At 37.4% G+C, this 12110-nt stretch overlaps 1 protein-coding gene across 3 annotated transcripts in view; it reads left to right on the top strand.

Annotated features, from left to right (window-relative positions):
* Nucleotides 1-12110, top strand: part of RNF111 (ring finger protein 111) — a 54424-nt gene that overhangs the window by 26575 nt on the left and 15739 nt on the right. For all 3 annotated transcript variants that reach the window (XM_009280346.2, XM_009280344.2, XM_009280345.2), the window contains exons 4-9: nucleotides 2222-2385; nucleotides 5221-5418; nucleotides 6315-6634; nucleotides 7525-7780; nucleotides 8564-8921; nucleotides 11956-12081. In XM_009280346.2, coding sequence (XP_009278621.1) covers nucleotides 2222-2385; nucleotides 5221-5418; nucleotides 6315-6634; nucleotides 7525-7780; nucleotides 8564-8921; nucleotides 11956-12081 — 1422 coding nt within the window. The remainder of the gene's footprint in view (nucleotides 1-2221; nucleotides 2386-5220; nucleotides 5419-6314; nucleotides 6635-7524; nucleotides 7781-8563; nucleotides 8922-11955; nucleotides 12082-12110) is intronic.

Below are 12110 nucleotides of genomic sequence, written 5' to 3'. Positions count from 1 at the left end.
TGTACTGAGCATGACGTCCCATGGTATGGAATGTCCCTTTGGCCAGTTGGGGTCAGCTGTCCTGGCTGTGCCCCCTCCCAGCTTCTTGTGCACCTCCAGCCTTCTCTGTTGGTAGAGCATGAGAAGCTGAAAAGTCCTTGACTAGTGTAAGCATTGCTCAGCAGTAACTAACACATCAGTGTGTTATCAACATTATTTTCATACTAAATCCAAAACACAGCACTACACCAGCTACTAGAAAGAAAATTAACTCTATCCCAGCCGAAACCAGGACAACATACTTCAGAGGTGGACTAGCCTAGTCATTTTGAAATTACATGGACTCAGCCACAGACTGAATATACACAGCATCATATAGCTAACATATTCATTAGTCATTCAGAATATTGTCCTATTTAATCATAACAAGAAAATAACCCAGACCTCTAACTTTAAGACTGTTTCAACTCAGTAGTCCTTTGTTTCCACCTCCATCTTTGCTTGAAATCATACCTGATTCAAAAACTCTTGAAGATTATAAGCTCACTGTACAGTTGTATGCTAGGTCTTCTTTCTCTTCGTCTCCAGTTTGATGCTTTGTCATGTTGTCTGCTTGTTCTTTTGTGCAAGAAGAAATCCAAAGAAATTTCTTATTGTTGAATTTACAGCTTGCATTGAAAAACAAAAAATATGGATGTAGTAGGTGCTGCACTGGTTTTGATATGAAGCTGGAGTTCCTGTAAGAGAATTAAACACTGACAATCCTGCGTACCCTTCCATGGCTAATTTCTCCTGTCCCTTACTACCAAACCCGAGGTGCTCCCATGAACCTTAACTCTTAGTTAACTGAAGGGGAGGGGAAGATGAAGTAGGAGGTGAGACCTTAACCTCTCCTTGTATTAGCAAAGTGCACCTTGGGTCACCAGAGAGTAAGAGTAAAGTTTTTAAAGGGGCTTGGGAGGTAAATTTCATTCTGGAGTGTTAGTAGGACACACACAAAGCACACACAAATCAATTTGGACATTATGTAAATCCAAACTTTAAAGAAAATGTGCCTTTTTGAACCAACCTGATCTTTAAATTACAGTGGCTACTGAAGTGGAATTGAAGTGTAAGCCAGTTGAGAAGGCTGTAGCAACGATGCTTTTTGCACTACAGGAAAATATACTGATCTTTGTTAGTGAGTTACACAGATAGAGGTGAAGGGAGTACAGGCAGAACTGAAATGTGGACTGAGCTCCATGGTGATTTGTGCAGTGGGTTTTGTTTGTTTTTAATGAAGTCATTCCCTTTTCTTCACATTTTCCTCTTCTGAATTTTTGAAGTCTGAGTACATTGTTTTCCCAAATTGGAAAATAAGAGCCACTTGATTTATGTAAATACCGGAGAGTCAGAGGTTTTTGAGAGTGAATTGATAAATACAATACTGTAAAAAAAATTCTTCCCTTAATTAAAGACAGCATCTTCTTAACTTAAACTCTAAAGCATCGGTGATTTGAGTGTTTGGGTTTGTATGGCTAAATTGAATAGACTGGATGCTAAGTGTTATACTACAGAGATAAAACCATCCCTTTCCTTAGGTATGGTTACAGGCTTATGATTTCCTCTCCTCAAGCCACATTTCATTTAATTGTTACACAAAGCTGTGTTCGTTCTTAGAGGAGAGGAAATAATATTCAAGAGAGAAAAGTCCAGAGATTTTGCACTTTTAGGACACTTTGGAAATTTAAATTAAAGTATAGAAATTATTCTCTGAAAATATTCTGTCACAAGTTAACATGCAAAAGAACTTAATGTTTACAGTTTTTTATTGTCTTTATGCTTCTATCATTCATAGATCTGCTCTTTCAGACTGCATAGGAATAGTATAGGATTTGGAGACTCTTCATTTACTATTAACAAAGTTAAAACATAACATCAGATATAATTGCTGCCTGACTGCAGTTGTAGGGTTTCACAGTGAATTTTTTTGAGTTACCTGTATGTATTTCATAGGAACATGGTTTAAAGACCTTTAAACTGTACCTGCTGGGTATTTGCCATTATGTTATCTGGTAAAGCCTGCAGTAATGTTTGTAAGTACACATCTAGTGAATGTGGAGTAGTGGGGTATTTCAACATAACAAAATGCTTTTCTAATAATAATTAAAAAAAATACTTCAAATAGCTTCTAAAACAGTGAGGAGAAGAACTTAATAATGGCAAAATTTAGGTCAATACTTAAGGTGTCACCTTTTTTAAGGTCTCGTTCAACACTTGGACACACAAGATCACACTGGGGACAAAGTTCTAGTTCTCATGCTGCACGACCTCAAGAACAGCGGAACCGCAGTAGGATTTCCACAGTCATACAGCCATTGAGACAGAATGCAGCGGAAGTAGTGGACCTTACAGTGGATGAAGATGGTAAGTTGCACTGGTCTGAGAAATCTCTTCCTTTTTCAGAAGCAGGATGATCAGTGTAAGGGGAGTGGAATCAATTGCATCAGTTATAACATACCATTCTATGAAAAAGGCTCAATTCTAAACAAACTAATTTCCAAGCCTGTCAGAAAATCCTCTTGCGGCCTTCCTTTTAAAATTAAAAGTTTAGCCATTCCCAGTGGGTCTACTAGATCTGATTTTTCTTCCAAAACAGACTTGGGTGTATGTCTGAGGGCTGACTCACCAGGCAGAAATTACAGAACAGGTTGGAACTACTTTAAAAATATGCACTTACTTCAATACAACACTATAAAAGGAAAATCTATCGCTGCCTATGCTTTGGAATAGTTACTGTTCTTTCAGGCCTTGGAGTAAAAATAATTTTAAAAAAGAAAAAAAATCCCCAACCCCAAACTAGTAAAGTATGTTAGGTTTCCGAAGCTGTAACCTTTCATTGTTTCCTAACATTAAAACCTACTGGCACTTCATAAGTCTATTCCTGCTGAAAATCATAAGAGCAACTTCCAGGTATTGTCAAAAGTTGAGAGAAGGAAAAACTAAAGCTCATGTACATTTTTGCAGGTTTATTTTGTTGTTGGTGGTGGTGGTTTGGGGGATTTCTTGGGCACATGCTACTTTTAATGTTTAACAAAAGTTTTGTCCTGTTGTGGTTCTGTCCCTGAGTGCATCGCAAGCTATTATCTTGCAATATCTTATTGTTCAAGTTGTCTTGATTTTTGGGGTGGGTTGGAGAGTTGGAAGGGTTTGGAATTGGTTTTGGTTGTTTGGTTTTTAAGGAAGAGGATGGGTTGATTTACAGATTCTTTTCTTTATGGATTTACTGTGAAATATCCCAACAGCTCTATCATTGAAGGGGAATAGGCATCTATTGCTTTAATTTACTCTTTAAACTCAAATTATAGCATGTAGTCTTAAATTCAGGAACCAAATTCTTGTAAAAAAGATTATTGCTGAATGAACTTTTACTTCTGTAATGTGTATATTTAACACTAGCTGTTTCTGCCCACCCCCCCACCCCCCTCGGGGAAATAACCTTTCTAAGATGAGTCTTCCAGGATTTCAGAGATATTATTTTTGGGTTTAGGCATCAAATTTCACACAAGAACTAGTGTAAAATGATAAAAATTCTGAATTAACACTGTTACAAGGCAGCTACGCACTTTATCATAATTTTACTGATGTCTTCAAAGATAGTAGTCTTAAAACTTTGCTAGCTGCTTCCATGAGCATAAGGATCATATCTCCATCTATCTGTGGATTAATGTCTGTGAAGCGTGTTGAAATTAAGTTTCTCTTAGTTAGTAGTTTGAGATTGACCACGCCCACTGGCTTTTACTGGTTTTGGGGGGGAGAACCAGAACTGTCTGTATTGCTGATGGTAAGTCAAAACAGTAACAGGGTAGTGGGGTGATTGAGGCTGATAGAACTGAGAATTGTCTGACTGCAGGATTGCTTTCAGAATGTATTAGCATCCCATCTTGAGTACTGTGTGATCACATATCAGTGTTAGGCTATACATTTCCTATGTACTTGCTGTTTTTTCCTGAATTTAAACTTTAATACATTTCTCCCAAAATGCTTTCCTTTAAATAAAATTAGTGTATTGGAATGCCACATTAAAATCCAAAGGAATTTAAATGTAGGTACCAGATCATGTTTTTTTAATGTGATGAGTTGGAAGTCTTGCCAGAAGGGAGATACGTTTATTCCCTTGCTCACTGAGTTGCTGATATACCTACTAGATATAGAGAGAAATCTTGAAAACTAGTCATATTTTATTTTAAGACTTTGTGTAAGAGAAGTATTTGAAGTGTCTTGTTGCTTTTTTTTTTTTTTTCTCCCCCCTGATATCCATGCAGACATTTTCACGAAAAAAAACTGAGCTGTTTCTGATGATACTCCCTTTTATGGTATCTCATATTCCTAGTCATGTCATTGCCTTGTCGGTAATTGGAGAGAAATTTCAAACTTACAGTCAAAAGCAGACTGTTTCAAAACTAAATTTGAATTATGCCACCAAGTATCTTTTTAAATTTTAACCTGTTTACAATTGTGTAGTAGAGAACAAGATTTATCAAGTGTTTAGTGTATTTCCCTGGATCCAATTAAATATATTGCCAACTATTACCTTCATATACATGTTCATTTTGCATATTGTCCTTTTAACAGAAGCCTCAAATACTGATATAATGAATCTGCTTTTAATATGTATTGAGACTAGAAACCAAGTTTATCTTGCTATAGCCTTTAGTACTATGCATCTAGAATGACTGAAGTTTGTAAAGTAGTACTGCTAGTTTAGACATTACTATGCTGTTCTTGGTTAGTTATCTGAAAGTTTTTCTGCGCGTTGTAGGCATTAAAAAAACGGTAAGGGTAATACTTAATCATAGCGTAGTTTGCCTGTGGATTTATGAAAGATTTCAGCAAGTGTTTTCATCATAAAGTACCAAAGTAATTTAATTTCCTTTCTAGTAGTATTTTATTCAGTAAATAAAACTTGGTATGTCGGATTTGGTTGGGAATTTATTTTATATTAATTCTTAAAATTTGAGTTGATTAAAAAAAAAAAGGAAATATAATTTTTTTTTTTTTTTTTTCCCCACACACACGAGTGAAACAGTATTAACTTTTGTATTTTGTACCTGTCAGGCTTTTGTGTTCCGACTTTCTTAGCATCTGGCAAGACCAGAATGGAGAATTTCTTCTAAAATAATTAAAAACCAGCAACAACAATAAAAAAACCCCAACAGCTTTTAAAGCTTAAAGAACATGAAAGCTTTTTTGTTTCACTAGAGCCGACAGTTGTGCCAACCACTTCAGCTAGAGTGGAGCCGCAGGTTGTGAGTTCTGCTTCCAGTAACAGTTCTAGTACGTCTACCTCAGAGCAGGCCTCTGATGCAGCTCCAAACATCTCCAACAGCCAGCCTTCTGCAGCACCAGAGACGACTTCTAGTCTTCCCAGTGGCGGCACTGCTGGTACTTCAGCTGGAGGTACAGAATAAGAGAGCTTTCTAAACTGTTGTGTTGCCTCCTAGTTCAAAGGAGGTAGAGGAAGTTAATCGGCATTCTCTAGATTAAACGGCATGTGAACTTTTAGTACTGAACGTAATGCTAGTAAGTTGAGAGGACAGACAGGAATCTGAAAAAGATCATTGATTTCTCCCCAAAGATGAAGGAAGTTGTGCTGGAGCCATCTGCTTTTGCCTATTGGAATGATTTGGTTATACCTAATGAACCACATCCTTGCTTTTTGAGGAGGTAGAATGTAGTTCACAGGGAATTAAGTCTTCCATTGCAGTGTGTTACAGGGGTAGTTTTTTTAATGTGTATCGTAAGGAAGTGAAGGATGTATAGAGATTCCTTGAACCTCCCCCTATAGATTGCTTCACTGGAAGTACATTTATACAGATCTGTATAGATACTGACCTGTAATAGAGCTGTATATACAGGTGGCACTCATAACATCTCTGAAACATGGGTGCTCTGCCCCTGTCTGCCAGTCAGGTGAGGTACAAAAAACCTGAGCTGACTACAGTTGCACAAGAATTTGAGGTCTCTGCACACTAACCACAGGGACAATCTTTCCTCCTTTCCCTACTGATAACATGTCTTAAATTAGTGGAAAAAGGCAAGTGTCCGTTCACGTCCTCTAGTGGTTCCTCTAAGTACATCCACCTGAACTATTCAGTTTTGGTTCATTTGGCAGGCATAGCTAAGTCTTCTGGTTTTGTATCCAGTTTGTTTTGTTTTAGTCTAGATCTGTTTTTCAATCAGTTAATTATTTAATCTTGAAGTACAATTCTTTTTTTTCTGTTTAAGACACTGCTTTACGGTGATCAGCTTTACTAATTTCTTTCACTTCAATATTAACTTTCTTTATCTTCAAGATGATCTAAGAAGAACTGCATCTAATACGACACTGGAAACTGGCCCTCCGGCCATGCCAAGGTTACCATCGTGCTGCCCTCAGCATTCTCCTTGTGGAGGACCTTCACAGACTCATCATGCATTGGGGCACCCACATACAAGCTGCTTTCAGCAGCATGGCCACCACTTTCAACACCACCACCACCACCACCACAACCCTCACCCAGCTGTTCCACTATCTCCTTCATTCAGTGACTCCAGCTGCCCTGTTGAAAGGCCTCCTCCAGTGCCTGCACCTTGTGGAGCAAGCAGCAGTTCTGGCACCAGTTACCATGACCAGGCATGTTTAACTCTTGTGACTCTCCCTTTGCGATTTCAGGTTGTTATAGATACGAGAGAATAGAATAGGATGCTGAATTGTGGATTATTCTCTTGTTCTGTAGCAGGCATTATAGAAGGGAACTAAAAAGAAAATTTGAGCTATAATATATGGACACCAAAAATTGAAATTTTACAGAAAGTCATAATCCAATAAGTAATCATTGATAGCTGACATCCTCTTGAGGACTGTAAGATGATAGTGGCTGTTTAAGCAAACCAAACGTAAATACCTTGAAATATACTCTGCTGATAATAGCAGTTTTGCAGTGCAAATAATTGAGCTGCTTTAAGGGAAGAAAAAAATCAAGTCTAATGTTCTGTTTATAAAAGATATAAAAGAGTTGCTTTTCTAAAAGCATTGGTTTTTAAGATATTTTAAGTAACTAAAATCACAGCTCTAAAACAATAAGGTTATAAGTAAGAACAATACTGTGCAAACTTAATTTACAACATGGAGAACTATCAGTCTGTTTTCTGTTTTAAGTGTAATACATTAGGCACAACTGAAAATGGTAAAGATTGTTTTTTGCCTCCGAATATTTCAATGCATGTAGCTCCCATATATTCACTGATTTATCCATCATAGGGTTTTTGGTTTTTTTTACACAATCTGGTGTAATGAATCTAGTCTCTCTCACCGGATTCAAGAACTTAGGAATAAGAAATGTTAACCATATCTAAAGAATGTTCCAGAGTTGAGCCTTAAAACTTAAGGCTTAAAACTTAAAAATTTGGATCCCAGTTGCTTGTGGTAGTATTTATTTTTATTTTTTATCACATTATGTTTGAGGGTGACTTTGTTTTCAATGTCTGAAGAATTGCTTGAAAAAAGATGGTTTGTTTACGCAGCAGGCATTGCCAGTAGACTTAAGCAGCAGTGGTATAAGAAGTCATGGAAGTGGTGCTTTTCATGGAACATCTGCTTTTGACCCCTGCTGTCCTGGTTCTTCATCTCGAACTGCAATTTATGGACATCAGGCTGGTGCTGGCCCAAGCCAATCAATAACAATAGATGGATATGGATCAAGTATGGTTGCGCAGCCACAGCCCCAACCTCCTCCTCAGGCATCGCTCTCTTCTTGTCGGCATTATATGCATTCTCCTTGTAAGTACTGATAAGTACTGGGTACCTGGGGTGGGGGGGAAATCAAGCAAACAAGAAAACAGCTTCCCTGGCAACATATGAAAACTCTTACTGTCTGCTTGCTTTGATCTTAGAACTGGCCTAGCAAAACACATACTAAGAAATGTATTTAAACAGTTTAGATTGTGTAGAGGATTTGAACAGGATCGAGGTGAAGTTAAAATATTTTCTTTTGAGTGACCTTAATAATATTCAGACTTCAAAAACTGTATTTACTATGAAAATATTTTTCATCTCCTTTGTATTTTAGCAATACCTTTTTCTTTCTTTTTCCTTGGTTTGTCCCCTGTCCCATCCCCCCAGTGAGTTCTGCGTGAGCAAGCTCAGAGAGTCAACTCATTTGTTTGATTGTGATTTCTTTTTTTGGATTTTATTGTCTCTACAGAATAGTGGACTTGTTGGGGGGGGTATTAAATTTTTAAAAAATTAAACAACAAACTTGAAGTAAAATTTCTCACCATATATACCTTTTTCAGCGTGCATCACACAATTTTTTTTTTTTTTAATTCTTTTTACCAAAATTGGCAAATGGAATACTTCTGGCTGCAGAAAGTATGAGTTTCTTGTAGGGTGTATTGCTGGGATCACTTTACTTAAAAATTGCATAAACACATATTCCCATGTTGCCACTGTTTACACTGATGTAATAATACTGAATAACCTGTGTGAAGATACTTTTAAAAATACATTTAAGTCAAAACGTGCTAATGACCAAATTAAAAGCACCTGATGTTTTCATTGCAGATGCCTCTTTGACCAGACCTCTTCACCATCAAGCTTCTGCATGTCCTCACTCCCATGGAAATCCTCCTCCACAGCCACAACCTCCACCTCAAGTAGATTATGTTATCCCTCATCCAATGCATCCCTTCCATCCTTCAATCTCCTCTCATGCATCTTCTCATCCTGTTCCACCTCCACCTCCACCACCAACTCATCCTTTAGCCAATGCAGCTGCTCCAATACCACAGCATCTTCCCGCAACACACCAGCCTATATCCCATCACATCCCTGCAACAGCACCTCCAGCACAGAGGCTACATCCTCATGAAGTGATCCAGAGGATGGAGGTCCAGAGGAGAAGAATGATGCAACACCCAACGTATGTCACAAATGTACTCAGAACAATATCTAAACATATAATTCATTTCCCTCAGGTTTGTAAAATGTTGCATGTGAATCTCAAACTGTTAATTGCATGGTTAGGAACTGTTAGTATTAAACCATGGTAAGAAGTGTCTTTACATACTGTCACAGTCACGTGAGCATTAAGACTGAACCTGTTCCATTACATCTCTCAACAGTGTCTCCAGGTAAGGTACAAATAGGGCATGGAAAAGAAGGGAAGCTCATGTTTCTCTTGCCCATTATTCATCCTCCAGATAACAGGCAGGAATTCCTTTTCAAGCTGGACAGCCTAGAAAGTACATCATAAGCTCCTTTCAAATGTGTTCCTTGACAGTGTGTTTTGCCTTGTTGATGCTGTTAAGATTCTTTTTATCTAACTAATGCTTTAAAATAAAATGAACAATTTATCATAAGAGACCATTTGCCAGGTTTAATTCAGATTTAACCTTAGATACTTACCTAGCTTTACTGTGCCTTTATGTCTTTAGAAGAGAGGGAAGAGACTGAATAATACCTGTATGAGAATGTGACCAATGTTGAGATGTAGCTTTGGTGATACTGTTTAAGAGACGCTACTGTTGTTCCTAAACTAGATTCATGACACTAGTATCAACAGAAATTGGGTCAGTACTGGCTTGGTATTCAGTCACAAAGTAACTGAAGTTATTTTAATTCTGGAGATAATGCTTTTAAATATCCAAGAGAATTTCAAGAATGAGCTCTCTAGTTGTTGCTCCTAACTTTATTATAAAATTCTACTGGTAACTAACTTAAAACTGATTTAGAAGACAATGCTTAAACAAAATTTTGCTTTAGCTGCAACTTTTGAGGCAGTTTCCAGGTAATTCATAAAAATATCTATAGTCAGTAATTGCTCACAAAGTGGCACATGACAGACTTCCCCTCCCTCATCCCCCAGGAAAGTCAAATATAACCCTGCTTTCTCAGTCATTAAAATTTTGATCTGTCCAAACCTATACCTGTTCTTTTGTTATCTTTGCTATGCAAATGGCATAACCTCTAAACACCCTAACCTAAACATACAGGCATGCTGCTTGTGTATGCCCATGATTATGCAATGATACCCAAAAATTAATTTTGGAACATTCAAGCCAGTGAATGTGAGACAGCAAGATAGCATTTTAAGGAACAATAATAGTGGTAGCTATCTTATCAGTTCTGGAAACTTTCTGGTAGTTCGAGGATTGGAAATGTGAATATTGGCATTTCTTAGCCTAGTGAATTTTCTTTGTGTGTATAGCAACTGTAGTCAAATGTTGATAATAGGTTCTTCCTTGACATTCTCTCTGAATTCACCAATCTCAGGTCAGACAGTGTCAGCTTGCTCAGTGAGGTTTCTCCTCTATAGTTCTGTTTTGTAATCTTATGAGATTGTTCCACCCTTGGTCTTTCGTTTCTCCTCTAATCCTCATAAAAATTACATGCAAAATCAATACCGTAGGTGTCTTGGCCCAACCTTATATAAATGAGATTATGCTCTGACAACCAGAAACTTGTGTGTATTCGCTCTGTTATTTAATACACAGACTGAGACTGCCAGCAGACTTTGCAGTTCCTTCGGTTCCGTGTCCCAGCATCTCAGAATGTTCTTAAGATGTTGTTTCATCCTTCATTTCTAGATATAGCATATGGGATAGTCTAGCTTGTATACCTTCTGTCTAACAATATAGGACTTTTTCAGGATTGGAAGAAGAGAATGGTTAGAGGCCTCTTCTCACTGTTATGTCTCAAGTGTGGGTACAACAGCTATAACTTCCTTAAGGTCTTGGAATTGGCCACAAAATGAGCAAAAGGCAGTGTGTGAGGGTGCACTGCATTTGTATAACATACGGATTTTCTGTTTATTTAAATCTGATCACCCACTTTATACTAAGATTGTGAGATAGCAGCTTAGGAGTTTTACATTCATAGAAATAATTTCAAATGTGTTTCTTTTAAATTAAGACTAATTTTAGGAAAAATGGGCCTACGTGACATTCAATTTTTATTGAACTATGGAAGTTGTTTTGCTGTGTTTTTTAATTAAAATATGTTCATGCAGATATTTCCCCATAGTTACTTGACAAACTGAAGGGAGGTGAGACTAGGAGTAGGCTCTGCTGATAGGTCTGTTCCCATGTTGGTCTGTACCATTGCAGAAAACTACTACTTCTAACACTTATACAAGCTTGACAGATTTCTCTGGAAAAGTGTCAATTTACAGTGATTGGAATAGTGTGCTGTTAAGTAGCTTTTTACTTCTCTAGACATGTGAATTTACAAAATGTCTAGTCTACTTTGTCAGGTAGTTTAAGGTAGTTGAATCTGAAGTCAGTGTACTGATTTTGGCAAAATCCAAGTTTCTAGGTTGAATAAAAAAAAAAATACTGTCTGCGTTGAAAGCAATGGAGAGAAAAATACCAATCCATTTCTTTCTGTAACTGGGAAGTGGTGAGGTAGCAGAAGTCAGCTAGCAGGTTTTTTTTGAAGTTTTTTTCCAACACTGTAGTTGTTGGATACCAGCTGGTGTGGAAAAAACTGTGTGCTCTTATTACTTGAGCTATGACACAAACATGTTTCAAGGAAAATTACCTCTGATTAGTGTATTAAGTGTCCCCTAATTACTTTTGCTGGTATAGTTTTACTAGAAATAAACTGCAGCATAGCTGTGAGCGACTCTGAATCTCAACATGACCGTCATGTGGCCTTTGCCTTCCTACCTGCAGTTTGAGGTTAGGATTAAACCCTTTGTCAGTCCTTCTGTAGTCACTTCTGCCAAGTGAAGGGCAGATCACAGTAGCTGAAGCTGGCTTTGTCTTTGAATATTAAATCTGTATTATAATTAGTTTCTAACTTATATCTGAAGTTGAAATGAAAATACTGTATTGGGAGTTTTATTTTTTTAGTTTAAATGCATTCCAGTAATTCAGTCTGTAACGATTATGGATGTTGCTTTCTTGATACTAACAAGTATGTGAAATTAACTGTTGCTGTTTTATGTTGTTTAGACGTGCTCATGAACGGCCTCCTCCACATCCTCACAGAATGCATCCCAATTATGGTCATGGGCATCACATCCATGTGCCTCAGACAATGTCTTCCCATCCTCGACAAGCTCCAGAGAGATCTGCCTGGTTAGTAATCAGATACTATTTTAGTTTTT

This window comes from Aptenodytes forsteri, unplaced genomic scaffold, assembly GCF_000699145.1.
Source record: "Aptenodytes forsteri isolate BGI_AS27 unplaced genomic scaffold, ASM69914v1 Scaffold83, whole genome shotgun sequence".
NCBI lineage: Eukaryota > Metazoa > Chordata > Aves > Sphenisciformes > Spheniscidae > Aptenodytes > Aptenodytes forsteri.
The sequence above is the reverse complement of the archived record's forward strand: the minus strand, read 5'-3'. Positions and strand labels throughout refer to the sequence as shown.